At 40.8% G+C, this 19,517-nt stretch overlaps 2 protein-coding genes and 2 pseudogenes across 2 annotated transcripts; 1 reads left to right on the top strand and 3 right to left on the bottom strand.

Moving 5' to 3' along the window:
- Positions 1 to 449: 449 nt before the first annotated feature.
- On the bottom strand, positions 450 to 921 carry LOC114706974 (annotated as a pseudogene).
- A 3,282-nt stretch (positions 922 to 4,203) lies between these two features.
- LOC114706973 (keratin-associated protein 9-2-like) lies at positions 4,204 to 5,287 on the bottom strand. The gene has a single exon (XM_037200944.1). It carries the CDS (start codon positions 5,251 to 5,253, stop codon positions 4,504 to 4,506), a length of 750 nt encoding a protein of 249 aa, XP_037056839.1. The 5' UTR covers positions 5,254 to 5,287; the 3' UTR covers positions 4,204 to 4,503.
- An 11,202-nt stretch (positions 5,288 to 16,489) lies between these two features.
- LOC114706980 (keratin-associated protein 9-8-like) lies at positions 16,490 to 17,635 on the bottom strand. Its single transcript, XM_028889561.2, has one exon. The coding sequence runs from the start codon at positions 17,596 to 17,598 to the stop codon at positions 16,939 to 16,941; it is 660 nt and encodes a 219-aa protein (XP_028745394.1). The 5' UTR covers positions 17,599 to 17,635; the 3' UTR covers positions 16,490 to 16,938.
- Positions 17,636 to 17,990: 355 nt separating this feature from the next.
- LOC114706975 lies at positions 17,991 to 18,543 on the top strand (annotated as a pseudogene).
- Positions 18,544 to 19,517: the final 974 nt, after the last annotated feature.

A 19,517-nucleotide genomic window follows, 5' to 3' on the forward strand; every position in this document is an offset into this window, starting at 1 on the left:
AACACAGACAATATGGAATGAAATATGGGGCATAATATATTAAGAATTTGTGAAGGCTGTATACGTTTTAGGAGACAGCTTGAAGTGACCAGGAAGAACAAAGTAGCCCCAGAGTGTGGAGTGCGCTGTAGAATGAAGCACGATTATAAAGGTGCATGAAAGCATTACATTTTTAATGAACATGCTCTCCCTAAGTGACTTAGAGGTAGAGATGAAGACCTTGGCACAGAATTTAAGCTGAAGCAAGATTTTCACGCGAGATGGCATGAGCTCTGCATACCAGGAAGAGAGTGAAAGTAAGAACTCTGTATTCACTCAAGGAAATTAACAAGGTTTGAACAAGAATTTGATAATTAACAGAATTTTGGGGCTTAGCCTAATGGCTTTTTAGCACAATAAGAAGAGAGTTTACGTAAGTTGTGTGGATATTTGTCTCTTGGGGAAATCGATCAACAGCAGCAGGGCTGGCAGCAGCTGGACACACAGCAGCTGGGCTGGCAGCAGGGCTCACTGCAGCAGCTGGACACACAACGACTGGGCTAGAAGCAGGGCTCACTGCAGCAGCTGCTCACACAGGTTGGTTTAGAACATGTGGTCTTATAGCAAGTGGTTTCATAGCACGTTGATTGACAGCAGGGCAGGCAGCAGGATGTGATGCAGCAGGGCAGCTGGCAGCAGCTGGTCTCATCTGTTGGTTTGCAGCAGGTGGTCTTGTAACATGTAGTTTCACAGTAAGTTGGTTGGCAGCAGGGCTGATAGAAGCTGCAGATGGTGTTAATTTGGCCACAGCAGCTGGACCCACAGCAGCTGGGCTGGCAGCAGCTGGTCGGTCACACAGGATGGCTTACAGCAGGTGGTCCTGCAGCAGGGGGTTTCACAGCAGCTGGGCTGGCAGCAAGGGGAACAGCAGAAGTTGGTCATGGTTTCAGGTGTGGAGGGTGGTGTTCTGTTTACAGGTGAGTTTTCTAGAATACCATCCCTTCATTTTAGTTGGGTCTTTTATACATCAGTTCACCTAGGTTTGGGCCAATCACAGTTTTCCCTGTTCGTTACATTATTTTCCATATTTAAAGTTTGTTTATCAAGGAAGAAGCTGCTCCTTAATAGGAATCTTTTTTTAAAAGACTTAATCTGTTTCTTATTTGGGAATAACTCCTGGGAACTTTTTCAGATGAAAGGAGGGAGTCATACCATCAGCTTCATCACAGTTCTGGACTTCATGCAGAATGTATTTGCTCCTTGGGGAAGAGAGCGTTGGGAGAGTTTTGCTTCTATGGCCTTCTTCCTTAGTTTGGACTTCGATTAGGAAGTAGCTATGGATAGCGATGAGATGGCTTTATGCTCATATCAATTAGCTGAATGTGTAGCTCCTTGTCTATTCATCCAGAAAAAAAATGTATCTTCAGATGAGTCAGGCATCTCTGTTGGTACCAGCTCTATCCCTGTGTCCCAGATGTGTCAAATGCATTTGGGAAGATGACGTTTGGTGGCTGTGTATCTGTGCATTGGTTTCTCAGTACTATATCCATCACCATTGGTCTACCTGTCTCTCTTTATTCCTATACAGATGGTTTGTGTCACTTTTGTTCTGTAATATATTTTGAGGCCATGCATTTTGAAACCTCTAATAGTGTTTTGTTCTGTGTAGGATTGCTTTGGATATGTGTAGTCATTTGTATTTCACATAAAGTATTTGACTTTTTTTTTTGAGTTTTGTGAAGAATGTTACTGGAATTTTTGTGGGAATAGGGATCAGTCTGCAAATAATTTTTTAGCATTATGGTCATTTTCAAACTATTTACTTGCCAACAAGAAGTGTGGAAGGTTTTTGCATCATTTGATATCTCCTTTCATTTTGTTTTTTAGCATGTTACTCTTCATTGCCCTCGTCTTTCACATCCTTTGTGTGTGGGGAGCTATTGCGAAGGGAATGGTTTTCCTAACCTCCTTCACAGTGGGTTTATTATTGCTATGTAAGCTACTGATTTTCGTATGTTGGTTTTGTATTTTGCAAATTAAAAGTGCTTGCTAAACATAAAAGTTTTCTGGCAGAGTCCATGAAGCCTTTTAACTATAGAATAATTAACCTGTGAACAGACGTAATTTTGCTTCCTCCTCCCATGTTGTTGTCCTTTCATATCTGTCTCTTGTTGTTCTGACTAAGACTAAGCACAACACAGAACAAGAGTGGAGATAGTGGGGACCCTTGTCTCAGTCCAGGCTCTACAGGAAATATTCCCAGTACAATAGCAATTGGGAGAGTTTAGTGCCCCACTCTCATATTGTACCCCAAATCATAGATTATGAAAGTGAACCTCAGCAAAGAAACTTTAGTGTTGAATTCTACCATATGTCAACCGGACTTAATAGATATATACAGAATATTCTACCACACACATAAAGAATACTCATTCTTTTCACCAGCACACGGAATCTTTCCCAAAATTTATCACATCCTACATCCTAGGCCACAAAGCAAGCCTTAACAAGTACAAAAAAGGACACAATTCCTTGTATCCTACCAGGCTGCAGTGGAATAAATGTAGAAATCAATAGTAAGAGCATGTACAAAAACTACATAAATTCTTAGAGACTGAAGAGATTGCTTTTGAGGAAACAAGTGGGTCATCGAAGAAATAGGGAAGAAATTAAAATTTCTAAGATGCAAATAAAAATCAATGGGTAGGAAAACATCTCCTCTGGGGAACAGTTTAAGCATTCAATAAAGTTATAGCTATAAGTTTTCCATACACAAAACCCCAAAGAAATCTCAAACAACCTAATGATGCACCTGAATACACTAGAAAAACATTAAACAACTAATCAAAAACTTAGTAGATGGCAAGAAATAATAAAAAGTAGGGCAGAAATTAATGAGACAGAGTCTAAAAGAACAATATTTAGATTCAGCTGACAAAGAGCTGATTCTTTAAAAGCTTAACCGGATGGACAAACCTATGGCCGAATTAATCAAAAGGAAAGAATGAGAATGTCAAAATGAATAAAATCAGAGAAGAAATGGAGACGTTACAGTGGACCCCAGAGAAATTCAGATCATTAGGAGATCCTGCAAAAATTATTTTCCCTAAAACTAGAACAGACCCATAATGAACAATGAGATTTATGTAGTAATTAAAGATCTTCTCACAAGAAATGTCTAGAACATAATCACTGCTTAATTCAATCAAATTTTATGAATCTGATAACAATGTTTCCAATTCTTTTATGAACTAAAAAGGGAAGAAACAGTACCACATTCATTCCATGAAGTCAGGGAAGAAGAGAGCAGGACAATTCTTTCCAGGGAATGGGGTAAGGGCCATGGGGATCTGGTAACCATTGGCTGTTAACTTCCAATTGTTCCAGAGATCTGATGGATAGCATTAGGTTCTCTCTCTGTCTCTGTCTCTGTCTCTGTGTTCTCTCTCTCTAAGTGTGTGTGTTACAGTACTGTTCTCTAAGCCAAAGAACTGCCATTTTGGAGCATTCAGCAGTGGCCCTTGGTAAAAGATCTTCCCAGCTGGGCTTGGTTATTGTTTACATCCCTCACAGAGAAGTATGTGTGTGTGTGTGAGTGGTCCAGGAGTCCCTCACATAAGTACCCAGCTAATCCCTACCACCAGTTTTATGCACTCTGCTCTAACTGAGGGTGGTCTTGGAGAGGGGACATGGAAGACTAGGGGTGGGACTCCATCCATGCAGCTATGGGAAAAGCCCTCATTTCTGCTAAGTAAAGTGCAGCCTTTTCAGGGAGGCACACCCATACTCCTGTAAGCAGTCCCTCAATTGTGCTTTGAAAGGAAACATGATAAATTCATTGGCTGCTCAGAGTCAACTTTGGTGGAATCCTTCTTTGATTTGTTGATGGGACCTTAGGAGGAGTAGATGCTATTTATGTTTCCTGCTGGGAAGAAGTTTTAACAACTGTGTGTGTGTGTGTGTGTGTGTGTGTGTGTGTGTGTGTGAGAGAGAGAGAGAGAGAGAGAGAGAGAGAGAGAGAGAGAGAGAGAGGAAGAAGAGAGCTTATTATATTGCACAATAAAAAGTCTTTTGAGCATGTGGAGCTATGACTTATCAAAGTGACTTATCAAAGTGTAATAATGACAGACAATATGGAATGAATAATAGTCCAGAATTTATTAAGTTTCCATACATTTTTGATAATTTTAATTAATGCATTTTTCTCATTTGTTTAGAGGGAAAGATAAAGATCTGGGTTCAGAAGAGAAGCAGAGGACTGGGCTCCATACAGAGAGAAAAGGAGAGAGAGAGTGAATGGACTTGCATTCCACCAAGGTGACTGACAGGCTTCCAAAGTGGTGATAGCCTCATAGTCAGATGTGAGCTTATACCCACATGGCAAGATTGGTGTGACAGAAGTACAGTTGATTGGGTGTTGCTCAGTTGGAAAGTTGTTCAGCAGTGGGGCTGGCAGCAGCTGGACTCACAACTGCAGGGCTGGAAGCACCTGCTGGTCACCTAAGTAGGTTAAAAGCAGGTGGTCTAGCAGCAGGTGGTTTCATAGCAGGTTGGGCAGCAGCTAGGCTGGCAGCAGCTGGACTCACAACAGCTGGGCTGGCAGCAGCTGGATTCACAACAGCTGGGCTGGCAGCAGCTGGATTCACAACAGCTGGGCTGGCAGCAGGGCTGGCAGCAGCTGGACTCACAGCAGCTGGGCTGGCAGCAGCTGGTCACACAGGTTGGCTTACAACAGGTGGTCCTACAACAGGTGGTTTCACAGCAGCTGGGCTGGCAGCAGGGCTGGCAGCAGCTGGTCACACAGGTTGGCTTACAACAGGTGGTCCTACAACAGGTGGTTTCACAGCAGCTGGGCTGGCAGCAGGGCTGGCAGCAGCTGGTCACATAGGTTGGCTTACAACAGGTGGTCCTACAACAGGTGGTTTCACAGCAGCTGGGCTGGCAGCAGGGCTGGCAGCAGCTGGTCACACAGGTTGGCTTACAGCAGGTGGTCCTCCAACAGGTGGTTTCACAGCAGCTGGGCTGGCAGCAGCTGGTTACACAGGTTGGCTTATAGCAGCTGGTCCTGCAGCAGATCGTTTTGCAGCTGTTGGGTTGGCAGCAGTAGCTGGTCTCACAGGTTGGCTTACAGAAGGTTGTCCTGCAGCAGGTGGTTTCACAACACCTGGGCTGGCAGCAAGGTGTGCTGCAGCAGGTGGTAACACAAGTTGGCTTACAACAGGTCATCCTGCAGCAGGTAGGCTGGCAGCAAGAGGTGCAGCGGGAGTTGGCCATAGTGTGAATTGTGGTTGGAGGGTTCCTGTTCACAGGTGAGTTTTCCACAATATGGTGAGTTCTTCCATTCTGGACCTTTTATATGTCAGGCCTCTAAGATTTGGACCAATTAGCAGGACTTTTCCTTGATATTGTTTACATCATTTTCCATATTCAGTTTATGGTTCATAAGGAAGTGTTTGCCAATGCTATGCATCATTGGAAAGTTTAATCTGATTCTTATTCCAGAATAATGTCTAGAGATTCTTTCAATAAAGGGAAGACTTGCACTACTGGTCTCAATTGTATCCTTGATCATCATCTGGTCGTGTGGTGGCCCTTGCTGTCTTGGGAGAGTCAGAGTATCTGTTTGTCTACATTTTGTCTCTCCTTTGTAGGTGGATTTTTCTTTCAGCCACCAGCTCACAAAAAAGCCACAAGGATTTATTATTAATTATGAAAGTTCGGCCTTAGCTTAGGCTTGTTTCTAACTATCTCTTACAACTTAAATTAACCCATTTCTGTTAATCTATGTGCTGTCATGTGGATCATAGCTTTTACCTCTCCTCCTGCATATACTGTTTCCTCTGCATCTGGCTGGAGACTCCTTTCTTTTTCTTAGACTTCTCTGTCTCCAGAAGTCCGACTTAACCTTTTCCTGACTACCTACTGGCCACTCAGCTCTTTATCAAACAATCACAATGACACTTCTTCACACAGTGTAAAAGAATATTCCTCTACATTCCTTAGTTCATAAAATATCTACATGATGGTGCTATGCTCACAGTGTTGAAAAGTTGGGTCTCTGTCCTTTTACACACAAAGTCCTCATTTCAGATTGGCCCAGATATCTGTTTCTTTAGCAGCTCCTCCACCAGTGTGTCTCAAAGGCAATTGGGATGAAGATATCTGGCATAACATGTTTCATGTCAGTGCAGACTAGAGGACTGATGTGTAAGTGGAAGTATATTAGAGTGAGAAGATGTGTGTGTGTGTGTGTGTGTGTGTGTGTGTGTGTGTGTATGTCTGTGTGTGTTGTGTGTGGTTGTGTGTGTGTCTATTGGTCCTGACTTCTCCTATGCTGAGGTGCTCACTAGGAGGATCATGTTGGGATTCCTGCCATATAACAATTCACCTGAGGCAAACCTGAGCATGCAGGTAACTGCTGATAGCAGATTCAAGGCTCTCAGGTTAGTGTTCTTTTCTCTCTTTCTGTCTTTTTCCTTCTGTCTGCTTGTCTTAGCATCTCATTTTGTGATCCCCTCTTGATTCTCTTCCTCTATTGCTTTTCTCTGTGTGCAGTGATGGATTTGAGATAGGTTGAAATGATATCTAATGATGCAAATATACTTAAATTTATTTAAAATGTTTACACAACTTACTATATTTTGAAAGGCAATAAATAATGTCATGATGGAGAGAGAATCACAAGATGAACATGTCTGTTATTAATCAGGTAAGAAATAAATATTCACCCTTTTTAAAACTGACATTCTCTCATTCTTTTCCAAGGCGAGACGATTGTTCTATGTCAACTTTACTTTTCAGCCAATGATGCCTCCTTTGGCTTCTTTGGCCCTTTGCAAATAAAAATTATAATTGGTTTCTCCATTCAGCTTATGATTGTGAAATCCATCAGTGTAATGATCTATTCTTTCTTCCTCTCATTGGCCTATATTCTTCCCATGAATGAATTTGACAGAATCTCTGTGTGGGTTTTCTTTCTAGAAACCTGCAGCCTGTTTGCAGCTTGTGTAAATTAAAATTAATAATTTGATAAAAGCTTTATATGGCACATTTGTCAAGTAGATATGAACACTTCTGTTGGGTTGTGTAACTATGTAGATGATTGATTATAGGATTCCTTTTCGAAATGTTTATTCCTTTGTACATTTTGAGCCACACTTAATTCATAGCAGTATTTACATATTAAATAACACTGTAATAGAATAATCTGATGTTATTTTAAGCAAAAGAAAGAGAACGTTTTCAGGTTACAGAGCCCTCCACATCTTCTGAACACATTTATAAAAAAGTCACTTCTTCTAAATGGGTCAGTGTGACAAATGTCTGGCCTATAGTTGACTAGATTATTCTTAGATATTTGATTTTTCTGCTACTATATGTGTTCTAATTACAAATATCACATCTATTGCTTGTAGAAATGTAGAACAGATGAATTTTATTAGCATATATTAACTGCTCAAAATAATATATTTGATAGTGACAACTTCTTGCGTGTGCACAGCACACTCTGATCACACTCACCTTTGCCATAACGCTCTCTGTTACACTCACTGCTGCTCACTCAGGTCTATTTTTCTCCCGTTACGTTTATGGCATTTTTTTCTTCTACTTTCCATATGCAATACTTGCCCTTCTGAGTCTTATTTCCCCTAATTCGGCAACTCCATTTCCAATCTTTTGGGTTCAAATCAAGTAATTTCATTAAGGCTGAATGATTTCAATCACTTATATACTACACATTTTATCTGTTCATTAAATACAACCATGGGCTCTTGGACTGAACTTACAAACTGACTAATGTAATCGTCGCTTGATGGCCATGGTGGCAGACATTTCTCCATTGTATACCACTTTTGGTTTCTTTAGATGCATACAAAGGAGTAATGTAGCTTGATCATGTGGCAATCTTATTTTTAGCTTTATGAGGAAACTCCAAACTGATTTCCATAGGTATTATGCCAACTTATATTCTAATCAACACTGAAAAGAGTTCTTTTTTCCTCCCTAAATAAGCATTTATTGTTTGTTTCTTTGATGGCAGCCTTCCTGACTGGGGTGAGATGGAATTTCATAGATAGTTTTGATTTGCATTTTCCTGATGACTTCTTACATTATAATTTCTTTTATGGATTTACAGGATATTTGTACTATTTTTTTTTTTTTTAGATATTCTGAACTTTGACCCACTTATGGATTGGTTTACTTGGAATTTTGTTGGTAATTTCTAACATCATTGTATATTCTGGTTATGAATGACCTGGATGAATAGCTGGCAATGGGTTTTCTTCTGTTTTTCTATTCTGTTGGCTGTCTTTCACTCTTTTTATTGTTTCCTTATTTTCAGCGAAGCCATTTAATTTGATGCATTACATCTGTCATTTCTTCCAATTGTTGTCTGAGCTATTGAAGAACTATTGAGAATCTTATTGCTTGTGCCCATGTCCTGAAATGTTTTCCTCAAACTGCTTCCAAATTTTATATAAAGTTCTTTTATTTTAATCATTTTTATTATTATTATTATTATTGTTATTTTATTCTTATTATTATTTGAGTATTTCCTTTTTTTTTTTCAACACAAGATCTCATTATGTAGGTCTGGCTGGCCTTGGAATTCACTATGCAGACCAGGTTGGCCTCAATCTCACAATCTACCTCTGCCTCTTGAATGAGGGGATTAAAGGCTTGTTTCACTATGACTTGTAATAATGTTATATATTTAAACAACATATTTTGATCATTACATTTCCTCACCACTCTCTTGAATCTCTCTTCCACTGAGACTTTTTTTCTTCCTCCAATGTTTACCTCCTATGTTCATTTGTGTGTGTGTGTGTGTGTGTATGTGTGTGTCTGTCCGTCCGTCCCACTCAGTTTAATTAGAGTTGCTTGCATGAGCATGGGTAGGCACTTATGGGCAACATAACTTTGATTACACTACTGAAGAAAATCACTCTTCCTCTGCCAGGGGCCAATAATTGTCAGTAGCTCTTCAAGGAGGAGTGGGGACTCATGCTCCCTCCCCCACCTATGATGGAATGTTCATAGATCCTATCTCTTTCAGAAAGCTGTATTCCACAGCACTCCTCCCCATCATCTGGCTCTTAGATCAAAGTTCTCCTCTTTTTCAAGCTGTTCCCTGAGCCTTGGAGGGCATAATATTGATATTGGTTTAGGGCTGTACTCAGTAATTGCTTGTTTTAAACCCTATAACCAGTCATGTGTCTCTGCCAGAACCATCATCACCCACAGCAAACAGAAGTTTCTCTCACCAGAGATGAGAGCAGCAATAATTTAAAGGTTAAAAACTTTAATATTTAGAAGTCAGTTTGACATGGTGTTTATCACAGTATCAGTGTAGCTTCTGTCCTAGGTTCTATGAGCTCCCCGGCAATGGGCTTTGGACCAGATGTTCAGTACACATTATGCATGAATTTCTTCATTTAAAAGGAAGTTCATCGAGTCAAAAAGTGATTGGTTACTACCATAATATTCATCCCACCATTGCACAAATGGACACATCTTTCCTGACTAGTTGGTAAAGCAGCTTGCAGCATTTGTAGCTAGATAAGACCCTTGATTATTTTTCTTCCCTGGCAGCTTGCATCACCATGCTGGTACCATGATGTTAGCTAGCAGGAAGGGAACATCCAGTTAAATTCTGGCTTCTTTTCTCTATATCCTGTAACCAAAGTATATGATGTCTTCAACAGCAGAGTCTTACTGCTAGGTCTGGTGGGCAATCAAAAGAAAAGCTAATAGTGTGTGTTGTTATGGAGACCTGTGGGCTTCTCATAGGGTTTTTATCACATACTCTGAACTAGGATTTTGTTTAATTGCCTATAGCTTCTGGGAACTGCACTACCCATGCAGGGTACTTCCATTCAGACTCTTCTTATTATACTTGTCAACTAGTGTAGAAAATAGTCAGTCTCCAGTTAACTTTTAACACATCATTAGTTTTGATTAACTCTCTCCTTCACTCCACTCTGTATTATTCTCCATTCCCCTACTACTAGCTCCCTGTCCACCACAATAGTCTACCTCTCTATTTTTATTGGCATGTGTTCTACTGTCTCCTGTCTTTTAAGCCCTTCCCACATCATCAGTCCCTGTCAATCTCCCTGGCCTCTACAGGCATTCCAAGATAAACACACAAATGTAAAAATTCAAAATTCAGATTCACATATGAGAAGAGGCATTAGTTAGGGCCAGAATGGAGTGTGTTCCATTCTATGCTGGGTTTTGCCTAGAGTGAGAGACAGGTATCTACTATCAGTCTTGTACAATTAGACATCTCAGTTTCTCAGTGCTGTCTGTTAAAGGGCCCATGTTATCCTTTACTATGTGCTATTGGTACATTTTAATGCATGTATGTATGCATACACCCATTTGTGTGTGTTTGTGTTCATAGGTGTGTGCATGAGGGGCTGGAGGACAATTTCAGGTGTCATTATCACACATGCCATTCATCTCTTTTGAGACAAAGACTCTTCTCCCTGCCCCCACCCAAACAGGATAAGCTCTTGTTAGTCCTCTAACAAGGGCTGTTTTTCATGTTGGCCCTCAGAAATAGAGAATAAGACCATATGGCTGAAGAAAGGACATACCATGGTCAAATGTTCAGAGAAAGCAATCTGGAACTGAGTTTGAAGCTTCCTCCCTATGATGAGATATCAAAGTGCCAGAAGGAACTATAGAGGCTACTGGAGTGGAGCTTGGGGTGGTGTCAGTTATCAACAGTCTTTCCTAACTTTGAACACTACAAACTACAAAAGCAACCTGTCAAGCAAACATGTCTACCTTGTGTAACAATGACACAAATATTTATGCCCTTCAGTTACATTGGAGGGCTGCTGCACAGGAAGGAATCCATGCCTGGTATTGTAAACCCATTCAATTACCCATGACTGGCAAGTTCATAGGTATGAGAGAGGAACTTATACTGCTATTGTTTAACTCATTGACATGGCATCAAACTGCCTTCTAAATATCTGTGTTTATTCCTACAGACCAAAGCTGTTTTCTCAGCCTTAATCAGAGAAACTTCTCTGCAGCCAATGGTAGTAAATGCACAGTCTCATGGCTGCCCAAGATGCTGAGAATATATAATGATTGATGGACCAGCACTAAGGAAGACATTTATGCCACCCAGTGTAAGGCTCGGAGAAAACTGAGTAAAAGGGGCAGGTAGAATGTAAGAGCTGGAAGATGGGAGAATGTCTATAGAATGTTATCCTCCAAGGCCCAAGACATCATTGATTTTTACAACCTCATAGCAGCTGTAGTGACTTTCACTGAACATGCACAAGAATGGTCCTGTTAATAATCAATGCCAGATGTGGGAGGGGCTCATAAGACCCAATGCTTCATTGTTAACTATTGGCTGTTGATAAATTCTGGGAGAAGAAGAGTCATTGTCTTCAGTTTGGTGCCCACTGCTGAGCTCACCATGCTCCAGTGGATAGCTCCAAACCCATGGTCACATGGGTAGCCCTGTTTAAACTCTGGGTCACACATGGAAACAAATAAAAATGAGTATGGAAAAGAGATTTGTATGAAGGGGATGGGTAAATGTAAGTGGCAGTGAATTAAGGGAAAGTAGGGGGTGAGAGTAATCAGTGAGCATTATATACATGTATGAAACTGTCAGAACAAATTTAATAAATTAAATAATAATAACTATAAAATTAAAATTGCTCAAAAAGTAGAAAAAAGGGAACACAGCTATCCCATTAAAAGTCTATGCTTAGATTCATAGTAGCACACTAATACTTTGCCTATGTTAATGTTTCTTCTGAGCACTTATAGGTTATAGCATTCTCCTTTTGTCTCTTTTCACTTATAGAGGTTGAAGGTTAAAAAAAGGTATGTGCCAGCTAAACTCACTGAAGAGAAGCTGAAGAAATGTGCTTGCTAACTAAACATAGCCAAGAAGCTGATGCTACCAGATTATCACCAGATCTACAAGCACAAAAACAGGCAAACTCTCTAGCCTTTGGGAAGACAGCTAGCTACTCTACTAACAGAGACATTCACACTTTCAGAGGCATCATAGATGAAACTCTGAATTAGTGAAGAAGACACTTTGGGGTGTGGGGAGGTGGCTCAGTTGTTAAGAGCACTGGATGCTCTTGTAGAAAGCACAGATTTTCTTCTCAGCACCCATATGGCAGCTCACAACTGTCTGTAACTCTATTTCAGGGGATCAGATGCCCTACTCTGGCCTCTGTAGGCACTGCACTCATATAGTGCACATAAAACCTGTAGGCAAACATTCATATATTGATACATTCATAAATCTTGATTTGTATGCCAGACAAACCCATACCTGGCTTTAATGCATGTCATGAAGGGACAGAATAGAAGGATTTCTATTTTCTCACACTATTGCTGCCTGGGGGGTCCAGCCTCCAGGCAACACAGGGCTTATATGGAAATCTACAGCATCAGTGCATACTAGACTTTTCTATCTGAGGGGGTGAGGGAAAAAGACACTTATACTCTCTTGGTAGTTTTCTTCTTTATTCTTCTCAGTTTTTCTTTCATTCTCTCTCTCTCTCTCTCTCTCTCTCTCTCTCTCTCTCTATATATATATATATATATATATATATATATATATGGATCATAACGAGATTACATTCTATTTTTAAAGTAAATGATTATGATGAATACAGGTAAAATCATGTTTTACATCTTCCTTACATGATTAAAAAGAGTCACTCTGATAATCCACATAAAATATATCTAAGTAACTTTTTACAGATTAATAGAACATGGGCAAACAAGGAGCATTTTTTCTCAACTAATGCTTTTATTGGTAGGCTAGATATTGCAGTTACAAAGAAAGAATCAATCACCTTATTATCTACCTTGAAAGGTAATTTTATAAGGAATCTTAAAGGAGTCACAAACCTAAAATTTTATACATAAAAAAAACAGTCAGTCAGTTGAACTTTGAATCTTTAGGATATATACCCATTCATCAATAGTTTTTTTTTTTTATCAGAAAACTGAGGTCAGGAATAGGTATAAGGAATTAATTATCACCTTTGATCATCAACCAGACCTGGCAAAGAAAGTATGTCAGCTAGCAACAATTGGGTTACTTTGCATTTTTGACCCTAGCCTAATGAATCAGAAAGCTCAGCTATGTGTCCTTGTGGAGTTTAGATTGTTTTCTGGGGTTATTTATCTTAAAACTATTAGTAAAGTATCTGGTTTAACCTGAAGTTATTTTGAAGCTTTGTTTCAGCTAATGGCGCACACTGAAATCCATGATTGCCCCTTCTTTGCATTAAGAAAATCAGAGTCAGCCTGACTCCTGGGGTACTCAATTGTTTCCCTTAACCATTAACTTGGGCTTTGATCTAATGCAGCTCTTTAGGGTTAACTCATAGGCCCTAGCAAAATAACATTTCCTTGTATTTATATTTATTCATCACTGTATATTTATATTTATTCATCAAACTGTATAAACTATCATTATTCTTATCAACTTGACAGTACAATTTACAGAAATCCAGTCTTCATGAAAATTCATAGGTAAAAATGCCCAGTAGAATGGGATGTTTCCATGAGATGAACACACTACGCCACAGGCGGTGGGGATCTTCACACACCCATTCACACCATGCCAGATACCAGAGAAAGACAGTAGCAATAAGCATGTAAAGGCACAGCAGAAGCAAAAGACATTTTAGGGTCTGTGGTCTCAGAGCCCTGCCTGAGATTGACCCATCAGAGAGTTTCCTTCTGATGGGCTGACATCTTGAACTTCAATTGCCATCCACTGCCACTCTGACACAGCCACCAGCAAGACACCAAACCAGGTCTTCTTATCCCTTTGGGAGTCATGGGAAAAGCTACGGTACCACTGAGCTGTGGCCCCCATTCTTGGCCAGAGTACAGGAAGGGAGAAGTGACAGGTCAAACAACTTTTTATATAAATGAAGAATGAGAAGGTCTCCTGTGGGTCAGGGGAGACAGAGGAGGAGTTTACATAATGAAGAAGAACATCATCCTTGAACTATTTAGGGTGGGAATCCAGTGTTGGTATACTTCCTATTCTTTTAACTCTCGTATGACCTGGCTTGAGTCGGGGTTGAAAGCTGGCCAGCTGGTGGTGATGTAGGCAGGCAGGAATTAGTTATGGAGGTGTATAATAGGATGGTAATGAATCTCAGGGTGGACTTCAGGTCAGCATAGTGTCTTTTAGAGCAGAAGCCCTTTTAACTTGGATTCCTACTGTGCTCTGTTTCCTAGGAATAGGCAAGGTCCTGAATGTCTTCATGGCTGGCTAGAGAAGTGTCTTGTATGAAATCTGAACTCTGGGTTCCAGAAAAAGACATTTTCTGGCTTTGAGAGGGTTTTAAATGGCAGCAAAAATTTACACTAAGTAAGAAATTGTGTCATTAAAACTACATCCAGGTGCCCAAGACAGAAATCAAGATGTCAGAATCCCTTTGGAGTGTACAACTTAAAACTAGCACAGGTATCAAGTGTGCATCATCATATCTTTAATCCCAGTAACTGGGAGGCAGAGGCAAGCAGATCTCTTTGAGTCTAAGCCAGGGTGGTTTACAGAGAGAGCTCCAGGACAGCCATGGCAACATAGAGAGATTCTGCTTTTTGTTTGTTTGTTTAAAGAGAATAACACAAGCAGCTACAGAGCCATTTTGTGGAAAGGAGTAACTCAGAGATGAGGAGAGCAGGTCCTGGTGCAGGTGGTAGGAAGGAATGCTATTCCTCTAAAGATAACTACATGATGAAGCATGGAAGTCTAGAGTCCAGGGAGCTGCACTGAGACAGGCATGCCCAGCACAGCACAGCAGAGGGACATGGTTCCTTCCTTGTCTTCTTTATTTTTCCCTGATGGCATGAGATATTACCAAGCACTGGAATATTATTTGAGTGTATAACAAATGCACTCAAATTATTATTAGAATGTTGTTTATCTAGTATCAGAAAAAGAAGAGCTTCAAAGGTATTGACATGTATGTGGAGAAATTGGGGTTCTTCAAATTTAAAAAAATTAAAATGATTTATTATGTTTTATGTATATGAATGTTTTGTCTGCATGTATTTATGTGCAGCACATGCCCAGGGATGTCAGAAGAGGGCTTTGGATGCCTAGTAATTAGAATTATAGGTGGTTGTGAACTGCTATGTGGATGCTGGGAATTGAATCCAGGTGTTCCTCAACAGACATGTATACTCTTAACAGCTGAGCCATCTTTCTAGCCTCACAAACTGGAACTTTTACACAGCAGTGGGAATATGAAGAAGGAGAGCAGGTGTGCAGAACTTTATAAAGATGCCTCACATAAAAAACAAAACAAAAATAAAGATATTTTACGACCCAGTAGCCATATCTCAGAATATTTGTTCAAGTTCACTGAAATCAGAATCTTTTTTTAATTTAAATTTTATTTTTAATCATGCCCATTTATTGAATATAGAGAACAAATATGAAGTCCCTTTAAGTATATCATGTACTCATGTACTTTGATGATATTTGCTCTTCCATAGCCCCTCACATGACAGTCACCCTCTTTCTCACAGACAATCTATAATATTTGTGTTTCTGTGTAAAATCGTCGTTTCCAAATGAGAGCACTTGGTTGATAATTTGTCATATTGAGTTTGGTTTATTTCATTCAACATGATAATCTTTTTTGCATAGTTATGTTTTTATTTATTTGGGGTAAATAAGTAGAGGTGGGATTGGTGGGCCATGTATGGTTAACTTGATGGGAACACCAAAATGTTTTTCAAAGTGACTGTTGTATTTGGTTTTCCATCAGCAAAGACTGTATCTGCCTTCTTTCCACTACCTGGTATTGTCAGAGTAAAACCTAGCCAGAGTATTTCCAGGTCTATCTTTGTGATTTCAATTTTTACTAATGAGGTTGAATGTTTTTCATTGTATATTTGTCCTCTGAACCTCTTTGATGGGTTTTATAAATCTTTGCCTTTGCTTTTTCCTCCTTGGTGACTGGGATGGAACCCAGGACTTTGTGCAAACTAGGCAAGTCAACATGAAAATCTTATGCACCCATTAACTAGCAAATGGCATGGTTGAAATCTGATTCCTAGAGGGATATTGACATTCCCAAGTTTATGCCAATCCCATTAAGAATTGATAAGATGTGGCTGAAACTGAGATGCTCTTTGACAAGTAAATGGATAAAGAAAATATGACAGAAAAGCCACTGTTATAAACGATTGCATCCAAGTGATGTTTATAAAAGTCAGACAGCAAAGGAGAGAACAGACCCTTGGTTTATGGGAGCTGAGGTGGAGGAACTAGGAAGACGGCAACCACTGGGTGTTAATTTTCAATTATTCCAGCTAGAAACTCTCCATGGATCTGCTGCCCACCACAATGCTAGTGTTACTAATGCAGGGTACCATGTTGAGGATTTGAGAGTCTATAGATTATGTATACATTTCATTAAGTGATTTATTAAATTTATAAAATGATAAACAATATGGAATGATGATAGCACAGATTTTTATTAAAATTGCTTGCTTCCAGGGACACAATTCATAAGTAAGCAGAAAGAAGAAAAGAGTACACAAAAATCTAAGGTAATTCAAAAGAAAATCCAGTTGAGAAGATAAGTGGTTAAATAGTTATTGTTGGGGAAGTGTTTTGTTAAGGTATTTGGTGAGAGATATAAAGATCTTGGCTCAGAACTTAAACTGATTCCAAAAATTCACATCAGCCCCCCATGAAGATGGCACAGGATCCATAATCTCTGGAGATGAAGAGAATGAGGGTGAAGACTCCCTCCTTCCTCAAAGCATTTCCCACACTTAAGTAGGGATTTACATTGGTCAGGTTTCCTGGTGAGAACATGAAGGTGGTCAGCAAAGGTTGAGATGTGGCTTTGTGCAGCTAGGTCACATAAGCTCTCCTCAGAGCATGGCAGTGCAGATGTTCCTTTGTGGAGCTGGTCAGCAGCAGCAGGGCTGGCAACAGGGTGTGCTGCAGCTGATGCTCACACAGGTTGGTTGAAAAGAGGTGGTCTTGCGGCAGGTGGTTTCACAGCAAGTTGGTTGACAGTTGATCTTTATGGAGCTGGGCTGGCAGCAGGTGGGCACACAGCAGCAGGGCAGGCAGCAGGTGGGCACACAGCAGCAGGGCTGGCAGCAGGGTGGGCTGCAACCAATGGTCACACAATTTGTTTTGCAACAGGTATTCTTGCAGCAACTGGTTTCACAGCAAGCTGGTTGACAGCTGATGTTTATGGAGCTGGGCTGGCAGCAGCTGGGCTCACAGCAGCAGGGCTGGCAGCAGCTGGACACACAGCAGCAGGGCTGGCAGCAGGGTGTGCTGCAGCAGATGCTCACACAGGTTGGCTTGCAACAGTTGGTCTTGCAGCACATGCTTTCAGAGCAGGCTGGTGGGCAGCAGGGCTGGCAGCAGTTTTTGACAGACTTGATGTTGCAGCAGCTGGACTGGCAGCAGGGTATGCAGCAGCAACTTGGGGGACAGCAAGGCTGGCAGCAGATGGACTCAGGGCAGCTGCTGGATTCACAGCAAGAGGTGGTCTTGCAGCAGGTGGTGCTGCAGCAGCTAGGCTGACAGCAAGGTGGGCAGCAGCAGAGGGTCATGGTATCAGGTGTGGAGGGTGATAGTCTGTTCACAGGTGAGTTTTCAACAGTGTAACAAGTTCTTCCAGTCAGGGCCTTTTATACAACCGTCCTCCAAGGTTTGGGCCAATCAGAAAGACTCTTCCTCTTTGTGTACCATTTCCATATTTAATTTGTGTTTTTGAAGAAGGAAATTCTCACCTAATGCTCTGAATCATTTGAAAGTGTTCATTGCTTACTTGGGAATAGCTCACTTGAACTTGTTCCAGTAAGTCATGGGTTCATTCCTTCAGCGCTGTTGTAACTCTCATCACTATCTGGTCCTTTGGTAGCTCCTGCCTCCATGGGAAGGTCAAGATTAGTTTGTTTGAGCACTTCCTCTTCCTGTAAGTGGCCTCAGGTGACCCCTGTAGATGGTTCACTACTCACTTGACCCAGAAAACCCTACAAAATCATGCAAATCCAGAGGTTCAAATCTTCGGGTTCACTTTAAGAACACCCGTGAAACTGCCCAGGCCATCAAGGGTATGCATATTCGAAAAGCCATCAAATATCTGAAAGATGTCACTTTAAAGGAGCAATGTGTGCCTTTCTGGCGGTATAATGGTGGGGCCAGTAGTTGCGCCCAGGTTAAAAAGTAGGGTTGGACACAGGGCCGGTGGCCTAAATAGAGTGCTAAATTTTTGCTGCACATGCTTAAGAATGCAGAGAGTAATGATGAACTTAAGGGTTTAGATGTGGATTCTCTAGTCATTGACAACATCCAGGTGAACATGGCACCTAAGATGCGCCTATGGACTTACAGAGCTCATGGCTGGATTAACCCATACACGAGCTCCCCCTGCCACATCGAGATGATCCTCACTGAAAAGGAACAAATTTTCCAAAGCCAGAAGAGGAGGTTGCACAGAAGAAGAAGATACCCAGAAGAAACTGAAGAAACAAAAACTTATGGCACAGGAATGAATTCCACATAAAAAATGCAGATAGAAGTAAAAAAAAAAAAAAGGATTAGTTTGTTCTTACATCTTTCTTCTGCTCTCTGCACTTAGATTGATACATGTCTCTGGGTATGTGTAGCATGAACCTTAAAAGGTCTTCTTAATAAAAACAAACCTGGAGCCAGGTATTGGGGTGAATGCTGGAAGATCAGAGAAGCAGAACAAGCCACAGCTACCTCACCTTGCCAATTCCTCAGCTGATTCTGTTTCCTCAGACCGGAAGCCTCTGAGTCGTCATCCAGAATGAATCTCAGCTGAACTGCTGCTAGAAGCCTGAAAGCTTAACCAGCCAAATGCTTCTAGTTTCTGGTCTTCATGCCTTATATATCTTTATGTTTTTGCCATCACTCCCTGGGATTAAGGCTCACTTCTTGGGATTAAATGTGTGTGTCACCATGACTAGCTGTTTCCAATGTAGCCTTGAACTCACAGAGATCCAGGGGGATTTCTGTCTCTAGAATGCAAGGATTAAAGGCATGAGTTTTGCTGGAGGGCTTCTCTCCAGGTTCCCCAAGCCCCGCATTCCCACAATCCACTTATAAAATAATTACTCAGACGCTTATATTACTTATAAACTGTATGGCCATGGCAGGCTTTTTGTTAACTGTTCTTATATCTTAAATTAACCCATTTTTATAAATCTATAACTTGCCATGTGGCTGGTGGCTTACCGGCCTCTTTACATGCTGCTTGTTCTGGCGGTGGCTGCAGTGTCTCTCTTCCTTCTTCCTGTTTCCCCAATTTTCCTCTCTCTTTGTCCCACCTATACTTCCTGCCTGGTCCCTGGCCATCAGTGTTTTATTTATATAGAGTGATATCCACAACACATGAGTGCCCTCATTTTCTAGCCTCTCTATCTAGCGGATGTCCCTTCACTGACCCCAGGAAAATTTATTAGGGTGCACAATATTTTGGGGAACACAATATCACCACAGGTAT

Source organism: Peromyscus leucopus, chromosome 8b (assembly GCF_004664715.2).
Source record: "Peromyscus leucopus breed LL Stock chromosome 8b, UCI_PerLeu_2.1, whole genome shotgun sequence".
Taxonomy (NCBI): domain Eukaryota; kingdom Metazoa; phylum Chordata; class Mammalia; order Rodentia; family Cricetidae; genus Peromyscus; species Peromyscus leucopus.

Bases quoted from the DNA above. Each gene is read 5' to 3' on its own strand.
- LOC114706973 (XM_037200944.1), bottom strand. From the start codon at position 5,253: ATGGCCAACTCCCGCTGCACCTCTTGCTGCCAGCCTACCTGCTGCAGG.
- LOC114706980 (XM_028889561.2), bottom strand. From the start codon at position 17,598: ATGACCCTCTGCTGCTGCCCACCTTGCTGTCAGCCTAGCTGCTGCAGC.